We start from the raw sequence: 19,959 nt of genomic DNA, 5'->3' as shown, positions 1-19,959 counted from the left end.
AGTCTTGTAATATTCGCCCTTCGTAAGTGAAAATTCGTTAAGCGATTAAAGATGTGTATTGTTCAGAAAATTATTGTAATGCTCACCCTACGTAAATAAAAATCACAAAAGAGTTTAACGATATATGCGGTGAATACATACTTGTAATGTTTGCCTTTCATAAATGAACATCTTATAAGCGATTAGAGATGTGTATTGTTCAGAAATCGTTGTAATGCTCACCCTACGTAAATGAAAATCGCAAAATGGATTAGCGACGTATGCGATGAACAAAGGCTTGTAATGTTCACCCTTCGTAAATGAAAATTCAATAAGCGATTAGAGATGTGTATTGTTCATAAATCGTTGTAATGCCCACCCTCCATAAATGAAAATCGCAAAAGGGATTACCATTGTGTACAATGAACAAAGGCTTGTAATGTTCACCCTTCGTAAATGAAAATTCTATAAGTGATTAGAGATGTGTATTGTTCATAAATCATTGTAATGCTCACCCTCCGTGAATAAAAATCACAAAAGGAATTAGCGATATATGCGGTGAACAAAGGCTTGTAATGTTCGCCCTTCATAAATGAACATCCTATAAGCGATTAGCGATGTATATTGTTTAAAAATCGTTGTAGTGCTCACCCTCTGTGAATGAAAATCGCAAAAGGGATTTGCGATGTATGCGGTGAACAAAGGCTTGTAATGTTTGCCCTTCATAAATTAACATCCTATAAAAGATTAGAGATGTGTACTCATGCAAAAACTTTCATAAAAGGTTTAGGGTTTAGGAATTAGGGTTTGGATAGTAGGGTTTAGGGTTTAGTGTTTATGGTTTATGGTTTAGGTAGTAGGGTTTAGGGTTTAGGGTTTAAGGTTTAGGGTTTAGGGTTTAGATAGTATAGATTTAAGGTTTAGGTAGTAGGGTTTCGTGTTTATGGTTTAGATAGTAGGGTTTAGGATTTAGGGTTTTGGGTTTAGATAGTATGGATTTATGGTTTAGGTAGTAGGGTTTAGTGTTTATGGTTTAGATAGTAGGGTTTAGGGTTTCAAGTATAGGGTTTAGGATTTAGGGTTTAGGGTCTAGGCTTTTGGGATTAGGGTTTAGGGTATAGGGTTTTAGGTTTTAAGAAGCTATCATGACAACGATATATCAATCGTTGTCTTTGCGAATGATAGTGATATATAATATCGCGATTTGACGAGCTTTGTATTTTAGGTTTTTAGGTTTTTGGTTTAGTTATTTGGGTTTAGTGTTTAGGGTGACGAGATTTGTCTATGTGAATGATATATCCTATCATAATTTACAACTTCATGCCAATTTAAGTCTTAGTTGTAAATCGATATCGTTGCAACGATTTGTCCTATCGTGACTTGTTTTGACGAGCTTTGTCTAAGTTAACGATTTTTCTATCACGATTTACACAATGACATATAAAAGACCAAAAAAAGGTTGAAAAATAAATCCACACAAGATGTGCTTTCATGATTTGAATGCTACATCCTATCGCGTTGATTAGTTTTGTAAAAGGTAGATGAAATGACATTTTTTAATTTAATTAATGCGCAATGCAATTTATTTGCTCATGCTTTTTGAAAACTGTCATTATTTTTTGAAAACTGGCGGTACGACGTTTCTTTTATATATGAATGACATGTCGCACAAGTGCTAGATGGTGTGGCTTCGCTTTGCTTCGTGAACAAGGAACAAACAAACTGACGGTTCATTTATAAACGACGTATTCGTGAATTGAATATATAACCTGCTTCATCGCAAATGAGGTATTAATATCGATGAAGGAGACGAGAAAGGAGAAGACGACAGCTACATGACCAACGATGGCGATTCAGGCGTATATTGTCTAAACATCGTGTCGATTTTCTTCAAAATTTGTCTCTTTTATGGAGTTTATGCGATTTGAGTTGTGTACTGTATAACGAAATTTCAATATCGTTTCTTAAATATTCTGCTAATGTCAGTGGAACATCTACAAAAAGCGGTGCTCAAAAACTCAGCAAAGAGCTCCAAGATAACATCAGACGGATGCAAAACGAATATGTATAAGGAAACACTATTAGTAATTTTGTACGTATGAAACCACTATCAGTAATGTATTTATGTATGCCATGGTATGTATGTTAACAAGTTCATATTTGTTGCAAATAAACTATATCCAATTTCGTCAAGTATATTCAAAGCAACGCAACAACCAATACTAGACGCATCGTTAGCCCTTATTTCAAGGTATATTGGTTCTATTTTATGTTTATTTTATTCTTTTATTTACTCTTGTTGCATCGTGTCTTAACATTACTATTATCACTGTTTCGTTCAATAGAGTATTGTCCGTTGATTGCCAAACTCCATTGGATTTCAAGATGGACTACCATATTGGGGTAACGATGATCATTGCAGAGACTTTTGGTCAAGTGAAAAGGTAAGTGAACAAACCTCTTATGCAAGGTTTTGACATAATAGTCCTAACAAGATTTGTCCTGTCAATTTGTAGATATTGATTCCAAAACTCTGGCAAACTGAAGTGCATTGGGTCTTATACGTGATGGATTTAAAAGGAAAACAACTATGGTGCTACAATTCATTGGAGTTACACATTGTTGTACATCGTGACGTTTTGCATTTCGTAAGTTTCTATCTATAAGGATATCGTATTCTGTACGGAGGTCAAGAATTTACTTTCTTCTGCATGAATCATAGGTGGGATTTGTCAAAGACGCTTTGGGTGTAGACATTGGCGAGTGGATATTTCGCACAACATAAGATGCTTCTTTACAAAATAATGGCATCGATCGTGATGTATTTTTAATGAAGTATATTGAAGCAATATACAATGGACGAGAACCTGATTTCGACGTTGTATGTTGTTTATTACCCTCTATTATTGGGGACTCAATATATATATTGGTGTCACATTACATTTTTGTTACAGGTTGATGTGCTTGGATTCCGCAAAGAACTATGCAGAAAATTGACGGAGTATTTAATTGTGGAAGAGAAAAAAACTCAACCGACAAGAATACCTAGAAGGTAATAAACGACGCGACCCCCCTAGGAGTAATATGATGTACATTGATTTCTAACAGATTTTATGTATTGTACAACTAAATTTTGTATAGAAAAATTTGTAAGACTCTATATATAAATTATGTAAATATCTCTATGTTGAAATAAATAAAATTTATATTTCACTAAACACGACAAATAAGTTGGACTGTTATATAGTAAAAGCAAATCGTTGTTATGTTCAACCTTTGTAACTGAAAATCATAAAAGCGATTAGCGTTGTGTAAAGTAGAAACGAGTTGTTTTCTTTAACGTGACTTTCTATAAGTGTATAAATCTATTTTAATTAGTGTAGCACACAAATGTCACTAAACAAATAGTTGTAATGTTCGACCTTCATAAATTAAAATCAAACTAGCATTTATATAAGGCTTAAACGATTTGCACAAACATTCATAAATGATCACGATTTACACAAGCATTGACAGTGCACTTTAACATGACTTTCTATAAGTGTATAAAATTATTTTAATTAGTGTAGCACATAAATGTCACTGAACAAATAGTTGTAATGACCGGCCTTCGTAAATTAAAATCGAACAAGCATTTATATAATGCTTAAACGATTTGCACAAACATTCATAAACAACGATCACGAGTTGCACAAGCATTGAGAGTGCACTTGTACCACAATTGCTACTCATGCACAGAGCGATTTTTATCCAGTTATGACCGACATAGACGTCATTATGTAAATCGTTATACCTTTATGTTTTACACAATGAAGTCTATCTTTAAGACAATGAGCTTTGTCTAAGTGAACCATAAGTACCATCATGATTTATACAATGACGTATGAAGGCTACGTGCTATCACAATTTGGTTTTACGAAAAATGTCTATGTCAAAGAAATTTCCTAATCGCTTTTACGGGCGATTGGGGTTGAGGGTTTAAGGATTTTGGGTTTTACTTCAATGATACAAAATGAGTTAAATTCTTAAATACAAATCAATTTCATTCCCAAATACGAACAAAGACATATCATTCATGCTGTAACTTCGTAACTATAAATTCACATGATTTACATGATTTACAACCACATTCATATAGAAAAATTATTAGTATTTAGTTACAATATCTATGAGAGGACAATTCCGTTGAACACATATCTATCTTTTAGAGACTCAAATTTTTACAGAAGAGATCACCAAAACATCTGTATCATTCATCGTCGCGTCCTTCTATACTTAGGATACATACTCTGTAAGCAAACAAGCTCGTTAGTAATGGCAGCCCACTGTACCATTTTCCTCAGACTGAGGCCAATTCTTAAAGACTCTAGCATTGGTGCACTCTTGGCAATAAGCTTCAAAGGTCAGAAACCATTCTCTTGAATGAGCTGAGGGGCTACACGATAGATCACTCATCCTACATATTTGTCATGAAGTATATCGAAGATTAGGCAGATATTTTTTCAACTGTCAAGTATGGTTTGTGAACAATATAGGGTCCGACAGTAGGAATAGATCAAATAGATGGACATCTGCATCACCCCCCCTGTATATCAAGCACAGGTAGAAGGAACACAAAAGAACAAAGAAGAAAAAAAAATACAAGAAAGAAGAAGAATAAGAAGAAGGCAAAGGAGAAAAAAGAAGAATAAGAAGAAGTTGCGCTGCCGCAGAAAAGAAAGAGGAAGAAAGGTAAAATAGATTAGGGTTTTAGACAAGGACAACGGGTCGAGTCTGTCAAGTAGGGTTTTATATAGAGATCTATATTAGGGTTTTATATTTTGCAGGGTTTTACGCACGTGTACAGGCATCGACACGATATGTAGTCTTGGTAAAGTACAAATTCAATTAACAGTTGCAAAACGTTATGAGTAAATCACTATATTATATATCGATATCGTTCACATAGATAAATAACGACATATCGATATATTGAAGCATTTTACATCTTGTTCAAGCTCATTTTGTCTAAGATCGTCTATAAATAATTTATATTATTTCATGAAGCGAAACATTATTAAACATGAATACATGGTTTTCTTTAGTGTGGCATGCATAGATTCCACTCTTTGTGTGCTTATCATACCTGCACAAAAGTATTGTCTTCCATATGCCAATGCCAATTTTTTTTTTCTGCATATAAGTTTTGTAACCACAGACAGTCTTCAAGGTCGTATATCTAAATCATTTCTTCCCAATCAAACATAAAGGTGATCTCGTCTATGATCTCAAATACACACCTAGTAAACTTTTTGCCAAACCCTGTCTTCTGATTAAATATGTGTCCTATGTTCTTTACTACATTTTGAAAGATATGCCACAAACACGGGCGATGATGTGCATCTAGCTACACATGAGACACTGCAATCGCAATTGCGTGATCACCATATGTAAGTACAACTTTAGGTTGCTTCTCATTCATTGCCTGTGTAAATACTCTAAACAACCACTCAAAGCTTTCCTTGGTCTGGTTATACAAAAAAATGTCGCCTAATATACAACTGTGTCAGTGATGGTTCACTCTGACAAACTGCGCAAATGATCACAATTCAGTATTAATCTTCATTATCGTATTAAAAATAAGTACATCATTGAAGCATTTATAATCTACTCTTGACTTTGAACCTGCCAAAAAATTATTCACAACATATCCATCACCATCCAGTTGCATTGCACTAAAGAAACCAGTTTCAATGTTTGATTTCTTCTCTAAGTAATCAACCAAAGAACATATTTCTCTATTCTTCATGTTATTTGTCATCTTCCTTCTCAAGTGGTTTCTTAAATTTATAGGTATGAATGACACATTCTCGTGACCACCATCTATGTGCATGCACAAATTGTATGTCTTCCTTGGCGTAATGCCGACGCTATCAACTATTTCAGCAATTGCAACATGCACTTCAATTACTTTACGATGTGACCTTAACATAGGAGTCATAAATGAAGCTGCTAAATCTTAGTTATGATCACTGATTAAAGTATGAACTATATATTTCTCATTCGAAAGTCTTCTTAACACCATTCTCGCTGGACATCCACATCTTGATTCTGACATGCTCATTGCTGGATTTTCACTTAACCTTCCTTAGAACAAACATATGTCTTTCTCACAACGACACCCTGTGTATTTTTTGACCAATAAAACTTTCTAACACTTAAGCCAAATTTTAAGGCATAATCATTGTAAAATTTATATGCAACATTCTCATTATTAAACTGCATTCCTTCTACAGGAACAGAGTCAGGTGTACTATCATGTACATTCCTAGTACATGCACCTCTATCAAGTGTACTGTCACGATTGTCTACCTCATTATCGAACTGCATTTCTTCTACTGGAATATTCAAGTGAAGAGTGAATCCAATGCCTACACACTTGTTATCATGTGCATCATTAGTGCACATGTTATCTTCTTCAGGTGCGTCATTAGTACAGATGTTCACTTCTCCATATCTTTCAAATGATTGAAATAGATCATCTTCATTACAACCAGATGATAAGCTCACCACTGTTATAAGCAAGATATTAATTTGCGTTGGCAAACACATACATTTACTACGATTTATTCAAGATGCATATAACAACAGATACCAATAAGGTTAAGCAAGTCAAAGAAACAATTGAATGAATCACAGTATAAAAGCAACAACGATTTGTTATTGGCTTATACTATGCATCAAGTTGTTACTTATCATGCCAAAAAAAGAAACGATTTGTCGTATATGTGCGTTGATGATAGCGATTTAATTATATGTACGATGTTGTGAAACGATTTCAATAAAAATCGCTAATTGAACAACTATTTGAATACGAAAATCGCCGCCACAAGCGCATAACAATGTATTTCTGCATGCACATGTTTTAAAAGTATTTCTACAAATATCTTACAAATCGATACTAGAAAACATATAATATCTTACAAATCGATATACATATCGCATAATATATTACAAATCGATACAATAATTCAGCATAATAGCTTACAAATCGACACTACAAAACACATAATATCTTACAAATCGATATACATATCATAAAATATATTTCAAATCGATAAAAAAATTCAGCATAATAGCTTACAAATTGATACTAACAAACAAAACAATATCTTATAAATCGATAGTATGTTACTATAACCGCAATTTGCGATACATTGCATATACTTCGATGGCAAAGTTTGCATCGTCAAAGGGAGTTCCCGTTACAACAAATGGTGCAAAAGTTTACTCCTTAGGGCAAAAATGAAACATTTGGACTTTGAAGAGTTAACATCATCTTCAACTTTCTCGATGGAAGACATTTTTGTCCTTTTCTCGAACCATCATTTTCATTCTTTTGAATGGAGGACATTTTTAACATTTTCTCCAACCGTCGTTTTATGTCGAGAATAATAGAAAAGGGTACTTAAGTCTTTGCAACCGCACCAGACTCTGATGCTAAATGATGCCGACACACATGGGAATACGAGCCCCATGTGCTTATATACGTGGCACTCATTGAGACCCCCAAACACGCACTGTGGCTAACAGCCGTCTTCGGGTGAGAACACACACCACCCTCCCACATTTTAGTGGTGTCCAGCGTGCTTGTCTAGGGCAGCCAGTAGATATAATAGGATAGGACAAGGTGTCCTTGTACAGACTTGTCTTTCAATCAAAGCCCCCTTTAAGGGGCGTTTGAATCATGGACGCGCATAAACAGGATAATGCATATTGTCCTTTACTATCCATGAACAGGACAGGATGTGCTGTCCCGCCTTGTCTAGCACCGTTATTTTTTTTTCTTGTACGTCTAGCGGTGTCCGTCCCATAGTTACCGGAAGGACCTCTGTAGAGGGGAAAGCACGCTTCTGAAACAGGAAGCGCTACACTTCCTCCAAAAGGAGAAAGCGCGGGGAAGCTCGCTTCCCACTTGCTCCTCAAATGGCTCCCCTCTTACTTTCTTTTCATTTCTCACTAGCTTTCCCCTAGTTTCCCCTTCACTTTCCCCCTTTTTCTGTGGTTTTCATGTTATCATTTATTTTTTTCCGCCCCTCATTTCCCCCTCGTTTCATTCATATTTCCTTGTTCCCTTCTCACACACTTTCAGAATAGCTTCAAAGACGAATTCCGCTTCCCGCTTCACCCTACATTGTAAAACTCACTTCCCTGCTTACGATTCACTCATCGTTTCCCGTATTCGCGGTCTGGGATGGTGTTTTGCCATTTGCGTGATGCACCAGTAATGCGTGGGCTCGTGGACTTGCGTGAGGAAACGGGCACGGACAGCGTATCAAACTGCACCTTAATGTACAAGCACTGAAAACTTGATGCAGCCCCCCAACAAGAGCTTCCACACTAAACCAAGTAAACAAAGCGTATATCAGAGGCCCTGTGTTCGTTCATAGGTGGAGGATACATACCTGCCTCAAGCTGCTATATGAGTGAAATCGGGTCTGGATCCTGGTCATTCTCAGCCCGGTCCAGTGGTCTTCTATCTGTGAGGGCTTAAGGCGGGGTTTGCGTGGGGCACCCTAGAGACCAAAGTACTAATCAGCGCGTTTCAAAAGCTCCATCTGATTATCGTTGGCGCGAGTTCGTTCCCTCACTCAGAATTTGGGCACTTCCACCTTCTGCTGCTGCTAGGGTTTCCTTTCCCCTCACTTCCGTCTCTCGTGGGCATCCAGACGACCCCGGAAACGATGAGTTTCGCGGCCCTCAAGATGATGCATTGCGCCACCGGAGTGGAGCACTGTGCCTCCGGCTTCATCACCCGCCCCTTCTCCGACTCCGTGGCGCCCATCGCTCCGGTCCACAGCGAAGATCCTGACTCCGAGTGGCCGCAGCCGGCACCAAGGAGAGCTGCCAGCCCAATCCCCGACCTCGTCTTGACGGCCGGGAACGTGCTCGAGCTTTACGCGGTTAGGGTGCAGGAGGAAGACAACCGAGCACCTCGCCCCGCTGGAGATTCCGCGGAGTCTAAGCGTGGCGGCATAATGGACGGAATCTCTGGCGCCTGGTTGGAACTCATTTGTCATTACAGGTAGGCCCGCGCATCCTTCGTTTTTGATTCCCTATCTCATCTCCACGAACTTGTCCAAGGTCGTAAATTTATTATATATATATATATGCAAAGATCGCAATTTGGTCGACTTGATGGTTATCATGGGCTCGCATGATATCCAACTTTCATTTCAATAAAGCTACATAATCTGATTAATTTTTGGTGCACGCCTTGACCTTCGGTCGATGCTTGATCATATGTTTCTGAAACAGGGGGATAGAAAAATCTTATGGGGTGCTTCTACATTTATGACAAACTAACAGCTGAAATGAGGTTTTAAATTTGTTGATAATTTTTTGGCAGTTAAAAATGAGAATTTGCCTGCCACCAAGAAGAAGGGAAAAAGATGACGTTCAAACCAGGAGTAAAAAACAAACTGTGTTTGTATGTTGTAAGGATGGTTTAGAAATAGAAATATATTTGTCCTCAGTTTCTACTGGATTTTCTTTGTTTGATCAGAAAAAATAAATGGTAAACACTAGTGTAGAATAAGATGGGATGTACAGCCACCTGTGGGTGTATATATATATATATATATATATATATATATATATAGAGAGAGAGAGAGAGAGAGAGAGAGAGAGAGAGAGAGAGAGAGAGAGCTGCACAATAGAACTCGTTAACTTAATTGATTAGGGTTTCTCTCTATATTAAATAGAGAGAGGCACAAAAGAGAAATTACATCTAAGTCCTTATGAGGACAAAATTTCAGAAAACCTCTAATATAAAAGAACTTAAAACAAAGAACCACCTATTCTCAACACTCCCCCTCAAGCTGGAGCATAGATATCAATCATGCTCAGCCTGTCACAACATTTTGAAAAATTTGGCCTAGCAAGAGGCTTTGTAAACATATCTGCAACTTGGTCTTCCGACTTTAGATATTTGGTAGTGATATGACCAGCTTAATCATATCTCTTACATAGTGGCAATCAACCTCAATGTGCTTTGTTCTCTCATGAAAGACATGATTGTTTGCTATATATGTTGCCGCTTTGTTATCGCACATCATGGTCATTGGAGAGGGAACCTTCACCTGGAGATCATGAAGAACAGTGCACACCCACATTAATTCAATAACTGTTTGGGCCATAGCTCGATATTCTGATTCTGCACTTGACCTGGAAACCACATTTTGTTTCTTACTTCTCCATGAAATCAAGTTGTCTCCCAAAAACACACATAATCCTGTGGTAGATTTTCTATCTACTACAGATCCAGCATAGTCAGCATCAGAATAGGCTACTATCTCCAGAGTTCCACCTTTTTCTGAACAATAGCCCTTTTCCAGGAGATGATTTTAGATATCTGAGAATCATTATGGTTGCATTCCAGTGTACCTCAGTTGGTTTGTCCATAAACTGGCTAACTTTGCTTACTGCTAAAGCAATATCCGGCCTGGTCACAGTTACATATAATAACTTTCCTACTAGGGAGCGATAGCTTTTGCTATCAACTGGTTTTGACCCTTCTTCAAACAACTGAACTTTATGGTCCATGAGAATATTTGCTGGTTTAGCTCCCAACATGCCTGTTTCCTTTAATAAGTCAAGAACATACTTCCGTTGAGACAGAACCATCCCTTCACGGCTCCTAGCAACTTCTATACCCAGAAAATACCTGAGTGAACCAAGGTCTTTTGTAACAAAGTGTTTTTGAAGATGAGCCTTTGTGGCTTCAATAGCTTTCACATCATCTCCTGTAAGAATGATGTCATCCACATATACCACCATAACAACTATGCTAGAGCTAGTTTTCTTTATAAAAAGAGTATGATCTGCTGCTGATCTATTAAAGCCAAAGCTTGACATTACTTCAAACAACTTTTGAAACCATGCACGAGGACTTTGTTTTAAGCCATAAATCGCTTTTCTCAATCTACACACCTTCTGACACTCCCCCTCAACCTCGAAGCCTGGAGGTTGTTGCATGTAAACGGTCTCAGATAGATCCCCATATAGAAATGCATTTTTCACATCTAATTGGCACAAGCTCCAACTATGCTGAACAACTACTGAGAGAACAAGACGGATGGTACCCATCCGTGCAACAGGAGAAAAAGTTTCAAAGAAGTCAATTTCATGTGTCTGAGTATACCCTTTCGCAACTAATCTGGCCTTGTACCTTTCAATAGAACCACCAGATTTGTACTTTATTGTATATACCCATTTACATCCAACAATGTCAACATCTGCTGGGGAATCAACTAGATCCCAGGTATGCTGAGATACCAAAGCTGTCATTTCTTCTTGCATAGCCAGCTTCCAGCGATTATCAAGTGCTGCCTGTTGATAGTTCAGATGAATGGTTTCAGCAGACAAGGCTGAAATAAAAGACTTCATCTGATTTCCAATTCTGGCATGGGAGACAAAATGAGATATGGGATATAAGGTACATTGTCTTGTCCCCTTTCGTAGAGCAATAGGCCTGCTATCATCATCCTGAAGATCACTATTGTCAGTAGAACTTACCTCAGGAGAAGAAGAAGATGAAGGCTCTTGCGGAAGTGGAGCTCTACGCACATATACCAATGGAGGATTATTAAATCTGGAAGAGGATGAAGTTTGGTTCGGTAAGGAGGGTACATATTCCAGTATGTATCACAAGCAATCAACACATAAAAGAAAGCTGCATTCACGGCAGAATTCTGATCACACGCAATCAGCACAGGCGAGAACTCAACAATCACGGCAACAAAAATTTTTTTTTCTGCTGCTCCCAAAGAGCAGGAACACACCTCGACAAGAACTCAACAATCACGGCAACATAGGAAAAAGAAGATTTTTGTTGCTCCCAAACATCAGGAATACACCTTGACAACTCACGAACCAAAAAAAAATCACGTCATAGCAGAAACAGGACTCGGCAAGACTAGGTCGCAGCAGGAGATCCAGATGAGGAGAACAGATCTAGATCTTCTCCTTAGATCTGACGACAGATCTGGGTAACATCCCAGATCTGTTATCAGATCTTCCCCAATCAACCACCACCAAACTTGATTTTAAGAAGTCGTAGGGTTGTTGCTCCTCGTTGATGAAAATCAGTCCCTGTTGATCACGCTCCCAAGATCGAGGGCTCTGATACCATGTAGAATAAGATGGGATGTACAGCCACCTGTGGGTGTAAAGATATATATATATATATATATATATATATATATATATATATATAGAGAGAGAGAGAGAGAGAGAGAGAGAGAGAGAGAGAGAGAGAGAGAGAGAGAGAGAGAGAGAGAGAGAGAGAGACGGCTGCACAATAGAACTCGTTAACTTAATTGATTATGGCTTCTCTCTATATTAAATAGAGAGAGGCACAAAAGAGAAATTACATCTAAGTCCTTATGAGGACAAAATTTCAGAAAACCTCTAATATAAAAGAACTTAAAACAAAGAACCACCTATTCTCAACAACGAGAAAGAAGTCATTTTCCTTATCTATAGCGTAATGGCTTACTCTACTGAAAGTAAAAATTTGCAAATAATATGATCTCGCTAACCTCCTTTTCAAGATTCTATCATCAATAGAAACCAATCGGGAAATTGTTGTTCAGAAAGTATATATTTGATGACATATTTCAGTCAAGCTGTATCTTCTACCGTGCTGAGTATACTTTATCAAACTTGAGTTTTTTTTTGCTCCCTCACCAATTAGATTTATGGATATGCTGGAGAATTAATACAATGTTTAGGATTGCTAACTCCATTTTTTTCCTTCTTAAAAATGTTCTCTAGATTGCATGGTAACGTGATAAGTATGGCAATTCTGTCGCTTGGAAATGATGGTGGACATAGGAGAAGAGATTCCATAATTGTTGCATTTCAAGATGCAAAAATTTCGGTGCTAGAGTATGATGATTCAATCCATGGGCTTCGTACAAGGTATAGGCAGAAAGTTTATTTTTTTTCCTCAAGTTGTAGTTTTCTGCATTTCCATTTGTTATGAAGTAGAATCATTTTTTCTTTGATATAGTATGGTGTAGAAGCATTGAAATTTTTTGCTTAAAGATGTTTTAAACACACAATGGATAGTTAAAATGAATTTTCATTTTTGTGCGTTTATATTTTCTTCTTCAGTTTAACAAAAACATAGAATCAAATAACCTTGTAAAATCCATCAAGCCAGGGACATTCCAGGGTAAAATGCTTGATGTTGAGTGAAATTTTAAAGAATGGAGAAGCTCCTGAATCTCATAATTGGTAAGCATTGGTTTAGTTCAAAGGTTTGACTTTTGTTATTTGGGAGGGAGGAAATACCTCATAATGTAGGGTTTGAACATTGTATAATTGAAGATTTCTTCTTGTTTATGAAGGTAAGATGAGTAAGAAAATTGTTGAGCTCAAAGTTGTAATACTGAGTACTGATGGGTAACGTGAACAACCATAATCTTATTCTCTGCCATTTTGTATTTGAAAAAAAAAGGGGATGCTCTCTTTGTCAAAGCCAAAATCTTGCTCGATGCTAGGGACAGGTTTTTCTTTCTTCAAAATTTGACCAAGTTTCCTTTTTCCTTTTCTTATTTTTTTATTACATATTAAAGGGGCCACTGCACTTTCTTTTGACTAAGTCTGATGTGAACTGGAATGCTCCTTTCCCTACTTTGGATGACTTTTCTGCTCAAGCTGGAGGATGAGCACTTGAACAAGCTTAGTGGTATTGTTGGCAAATACGATCTCATGGATATACATCCGAGTAGGGTCATTTACACTTGGTCCAACAACCGCAGTTCACCATGCATGAAAACTTGATAGTTTCTAGTGGTGTTGGGTGAACATTAGGATAATGGTATTCTGGACACTATTTATGATTTTATCCCTATATTCACTTTTTGAAGCAAAATGCAGTAGCTAACTTGCTTTCAAGAGAGAACTCTGATAAAGCCTGGTACCTGATGGCCTTCAAAATGTTTCTTTCATAATTATTGGGGCTCATGTTACAGTCACATCATGAAAGTTTTTGATGATTTCTAGAAAAGTATGGCAGGCTCTGATGGTATTAACAAATACATATAATTCCCAAGGGTGGGTTTTCGGGTAATGTAATTATGTTCAAACCAACCTTGTATAGGAAAATCATTTACAAGGGCTTCTCAGTTGTGTTGCTGTAGGGCTCAAAAGCGCTCTCTTCTTTGCTACGGACCAATTTGCGCTGCTGGTCTTTAAGTGCTTGTGTGGGTTGCAACATCTTCGCTCACGATGCCATGCACCACATTCAGTCCAATAAGCTTGAAGTATTTGTGCTTGAGATGACCTATGGAAAGGCATTTGATAGTGGTAGGTGGTGTATTGGCTAAAGTGGATTTTTGCCAATCTGGACAGTTTTGGATTGGGGCATGCATATGATTGACTTAAGTGGAAATTACTGTCAATGAGTAGTTTAGGAGCTTCTTCAAGCAATGTAGTGGGCCAAAAAAGAGGAACTTGTCTCCCCATTACTGTTAAACATTATGACTGCTGCAATAATGACTTTGGAAGTATCTAACAGTCAAGCTATCAGTGCATTGCTACACACTTTTCTTTTTTTTTTTTTTTCAGTTTTTTTGGAGAAATTTTTAGATATTTATTCTAATCTTCAAAAAATGTCAAGCCTTTATTTCTTGACATGGATTGAGGTTCTTGCATTCACTTGCTTACTTGCATTATGTAGTGGTGTTTTGGTCCTTGGAGTTAACACTACCATTCAAGCATGATGGAATTGATGTGCTGTTCAATTGGCTAATGCAAATTTCGTTAAACCACGGGACACTTGAAGGAAGAGAGAGTGAGAGAGAAAAGAAGAAGAAAGTAGAGATGAGGGGGTGGCAGAAAAAGACTAAGGATATGAATGGGCCTAGACTAGCTTGGCAATTCTTTCATTTATAATGTAGTAAAATATCAGCAATGCCCCTATTTGCATAAAAATATCAGACATGCATGGCGTTGACTTTATATGAGTATTACATGATTGTCGCACAAAAGTATTTGAACATGATACGTATAACAGTCTCCCTTAAACCATTCATGGTGCAAAACCATGAACAACTTGTTCTTTAACTGCCAATATTAATGAGTAGAAACTTCTTTAGCAAACAAACTGGCTACTTGTTCTTCTTGTATGTAATATAGACTTGTGTTAGGAGCTGCCGCACCTGTGTCGACATGACTTGATGCTAGTGCGGTTGTGTCACCCGATGAGGCAGGACTCAGGTTCCATCAGATTGGGTGCCGGCAACTCCCCACTCTAACCTTAGAATCATAGTTCTCAAACTCGTGACTTTGATCCGAATCCCCTGACCCTTGACTCGCTAGTCAGCGGTTGACTCGGTAACCAAGACGAGTTAGGACATGAATTTTTTAGTGTTAAGACAGAAAAAATCAAACTCCAAACTGTATAATTACTAAATTTAGCACATATCATCATTGACTAAGCTATATAACTATAAGTATTCAACTATACATAATTGTTGATATTTATGATTTTAAAATATATGATTATTTATAAAAATTATCCTTTTATAAGCATTATGCATTAAAACCACTAAATGCATGACAAAAGACACATAAGTGGCATGCAGATCAGTGGTCCTGAATTGGCGACCCAATTGCGGTCCGATCCGGGTCGACTTGCCTGATTCCCGAGTCAACTCGCCAGGTTTCCCAACTATGCCTAGAATGTCCAAAAGAGGATTCGATCAACACTAACAGAGTCCATTTTTGTCCAAACTTTGTGAAGATTTAGAAATTATAGGTTACAAGGGGGTTAGAGTACGTTTTTGGCCCCACACCCTCAACTCTCCTTCTCCTTGCTGCGCTTCGCCTCTTTGCTGCACACCTCCTCTCTCTCTCTCTCTTCCCCACCCCTTCTCCTCATCTTCTTCCTCCTTGCCCCTCTCTCTCTCTCTCTCTCGTTTTATGGCTTTAACACCTGGCCTGCAGGAACTGGTGTTTGGTTTGGTTTAACATGAATTAGACCTGGGTTTTGACCTGGTTTGGTTCAGACAAAACCTGATTCAACTAAATGTGACCCGGTTTCAGACCAAAGTCTCACGGCCTAGGTCTGATTCGGTTCGAATTAGACCTAGGTCTTGGCTCGGATCTGATTTGATTAAATCAGACATGGTCATTGACTCAGGTCTGATTCAACTAAATGAGTCCTGGGTTTGGACCTATGTTTCATTCAGTTTGCGTTCAGGCCTGATCAACTTGAATATTATGCTAAACTTGATTGATGGATATGACAATTACACTCTTGTTATCGCAATATAAAACAGACCGAATTATTTGTTGACCAAGAGTGGTAATAACTAATAAGACATCTTAACCAGAAAATTTTAGCAATAGTGTTTGCCATGGATCTATATTTTTCTTCCATGCTAGATCTTGTAATCTTTTTGTTTTTTACCACTACATGAGCCCAATTGTTGCATGAGATACACATAATATATTGAAACGGTTCTTTGAGTGGTTGCATCTCTAGCTCAATCAACATCTGGAAACTCAAAAACTGTATAGGTCCCAAAGAGGCATTTTTGGACACAATGTATACTGGCCCATCAATTCCGTATCCTTTAATATATCTGAGCATTCTCTTTACCACTTCAAGATGACTAGAGGAAATACCTCTAAGATGCCAAGCTCCATATGAAAATTTTCACTCATAGTCTTCCTTGAATGTGATCAGGAGAGACATCAATTGACTTTGGTAAGGTTTCTTCCTTTCTCTGCTCACTCACACTTAGACCACTTGACAAGCCTGTCAAGTGTAGTCCTCATCGATATAGCTGGTTTCTTCCTGCACACAGAATATCATAAAGAGGTCAATAACTTTCTTTTGGGATGGGAAAGGGGGAGGTGCACAAGAAAGACAACCCTGTGCATTTTCTGTCTATTGGGCCTTAAGTGACATAGAATGAACTAATCCACAATCTGCAAGCAAAGCCATTTATCAAGGAACAAAACAAGCCCTAATGCTTTGGGCGTCAGTATAGGGTAGCACAAGCTACCAGGTAAAACAAATAGGTTTCATTCAAATCGTTGTGGGATTTAGTTTTTTTATCAACAAGTGCATAAAATTAGGTAGTGATTCGGACATTCTTTAAAAGTGATAATGAATGATAATAATGTCAAAGATTAGACTTCCTTAATATTGAAATCGAACAACCCAACCTGGAAGAAGACACACCTTGGAAAATGCAAAAGAAAGATTCCTTTCCATCAGTGCGGATGCTTGGAGCAGCAGAGACATTAGCAAAACTGCTACTGAAAATATGTACTTGACGTGTACCATCACTTGGAGGGAATCATTTGTTTGGATGGTTATTTATGAGATTCTAGTTAACACAGAGATACAGAGTGGCAGGTGTATTATATGACACAGTTTGGACTTGCTATTTTAGAGAGTTTTTCTCTTTGCTCTTGCTGGAGGATTTGGCCGTAACCTAAACATGAGATGTTGACGGATTGTATTGGAGATGTGGGTGAGAACACATGGAAAGGAACAATAATGCCTGGAAATGGTGTGTTTATGACATGATGGTTTATTTGGAGACAAAGGGACAAAAGGATCTTAAAAAAGTGTTAAGAAACTGTCTTGGGCCTTAACAATAATAACTCAACCATGTAAATATGTGCTCTGATAGGAAGATTAGGTCCAGCAGAAATAGCATAAATGTAGTGGGAACTTTATTCCATTGATTGTGCTGGCTTCTTGTTCACTTCTTCTTCCATTCATGCCTTACGTTCATTTATCTACTGTTATTTGCCTTACGTTTCTTTCTTATTTCACTGAATGTCTGTTTGCATGGTTAAAAAAAAGAGAAAATTATAAAATTAATGTCTTAGGGCATATGAAGGAAAGCATCTTTGCTTACATGAACTGTTTTTACTTTGCAAGCTTTGGAATTATTGACGACTGCTATTACTATGCATATTGTGCTAGTACAATAGTAGGACATTTTCATAGTGGCTACTTATTTGTTTTGCAATGTCATTTCTGCAGCTCCATGCACTGTTTTGAGGGTCCTGAATGGCAACACCTCAAACGAGGGCGTGAAATATTCGCAAGGGGTCCTATGGTTCATGTTGATCCATTGGGAAGATGTGGAGGTGTTCTTTTGTATGATTCTCAGATGGTCATGCTCAAAGCTGCTCAGGTAATATTTATTTTTCATTTGTGGTTTGTGTGTTTTACAACTGTCTTGTGACAGTATTAAGAAAAGATTATTTAATTGCATACTATAGTGGATGTCATTGTCTCTGGTCATGTAAGTAGATTTATACATTGATGATGCATTTACTACAGAGCTATGTCACATGGGTGCGGGTGCGGGGGTGCAGCACTTTCAAAAAACTTGGGTGCGGGGGTGCAGCAAATTATATATATAATTTGTGTAGGGGAGGGGTCGAGCCCCCTCCCTGCGCTCCCTGTTGGCAAGGGAGGGGCCGAGCGTGGGTTCCAATATTGCCGTTCCCCTCTTTTATAAAGAAAGATTTTACATAAATTTTAAAACTTTTAAAAAGGTTTTTAAATTAAAGGTGTTCATCTCAAGTCAAGCTGAGTGTTCTTTTCGGCATAGTCGGCCTAGCTCGAGCCGTTTTAAAAAGATTTTTAAATTAAAGGTGTAATATTTAGAGAGTTTTCATGTATTTTTGGGTTATTTTAAATTAAATACTGAGGAAATTATCATTCAAAAATTAGTCTACGCTGGTGAAATTAGGATAATCAACAACTGTTATTTAATTGTATTATTTAAATGGCAATTGGGAAAATTTTCTGCAGAGAAAACAAAAGTATCGAGGGAATAAATTATTATATCTGGGGTTTTAAAAATGGTATTCAGATCAGATCCATTAGGATAGACCCTTTTCAGAATACAAGAGCTTATTGTTTTTTTTTATTTGGGTGTGAATCATTTAGATCTGGATAAGGATCCAAATCCAATGGTAAGGTATATGGGGATTTAAAAATGATATCTGGATCAGATCCATTGGGGGACCCAATCCAGATCAAAACCCGATTAGGTTTGAACCTAGAGGAAATCCAAATCAGATTGGATTGGGTGTGGGGTTTTATCCATTTGGAGTTTCAGATCTAGATAAGAAATTAGGTATGAATCTAAATCCAACCCAATCTAATTAATACATGTTATCATAACCCTACCTACCCCATCCCATCACTATCTCATATCTCTCTTATTCTCAAAAATACTCAATTACCCCCATTTACTCCTTTCATTTAATAAATTACCCCTACTCACCCCTATGTAAGCCCCTCACCTCACTGTTTCATATCTCATACGAGACCTCTCTCCTATTTCTCTCTCTCTCAATAGAGAGGGGGTCGACCCTTTATCCTCCCGTTTCTTCTTTTTATTTCACGGAAGGGGTCATCAGACTCCCTCCCTGTTGATGGTAACACCCACCAGGTGCCATTGTCCTCGACTTTACCACCCCTGCACCGGCGTCACCCGCCGACACCCTCCTAAGCACCTCCACGGCAGCACCTGCCGGTGCTGCGCGGCCAGCCTCCTTCTGATATTGTTCCTGCTCGAGAATCATCCGCACCTGCTGCCTGCCGAAGCCACTGTGAACCCTGCTCCTTTCTGAGTAACTTCCATGGTGCTCCCTGTCCTCCCTCTTTGTGCAGGGGAGGGGTCGAAGAGGAGAGCAGAGGGAGTCGGAGAGGAGAGCAAAGGGAGTCAGAGAGGAGAGATCGTACCTAAGGAGGAGAGGTCCGACGGAGCGGTCTGCGGCGGTGTCGGGGTCTGGCGGAGATCGATCGGCGTCGGCTTCAGGAGGAGTGGAAAGGAGGATTAGGGCAAAAAAATTTTGCCCTAATCCTTCCCTCCGCAGCATACAACATATTTTATCAGGCAGTTTCTTTTTTTTAAAATATAAAAATTCGACACAAATGACCCTGGG

The 19,959-nt window shown here is 38.0% G+C and overlaps 1 protein-coding gene across 1 annotated transcript in view; it reads left to right on the top strand.

Moving 5' to 3' along the window:
* Nucleotides 1-8,584: 8,584 nt before the first annotated feature.
* The window catches only part of CPSF160 (cleavage and polyadenylation specificity factor 160), a 233,504-nt gene continuing 222,129 nt past the window's right edge, over nt 8,585-19,959 (top strand). The window contains exons 1-3 of the mRNA XM_090015979.1: nt 8,585-9,043; nt 12,796-12,942; nt 18,038-18,191. Coding sequence (XP_089872105.1) covers nt 8,703-9,043; nt 12,796-12,942; nt 18,038-18,191 — 642 coding nt within the window. The 5' untranslated portion in view covers nt 8,585-8,702. The remainder of the gene's footprint in view (nt 9,044-12,795; nt 12,943-18,037; nt 18,192-19,959) is intronic.

Source organism: Nuphar pumila, chromosome 8 (assembly GCF_984573655.1).
Source record: "Nuphar pumila chromosome 8, dmNupPumi1.hap1.1, whole genome shotgun sequence".
Lineage (NCBI taxonomy): Eukaryota > Viridiplantae > Streptophyta > Magnoliopsida > Nymphaeales > Nymphaeaceae > Nuphar > Nuphar pumila.
Note: the sequence above shows the minus strand (reverse complement) of the source record. Positions and strands in the feature narration are given on the sequence as shown.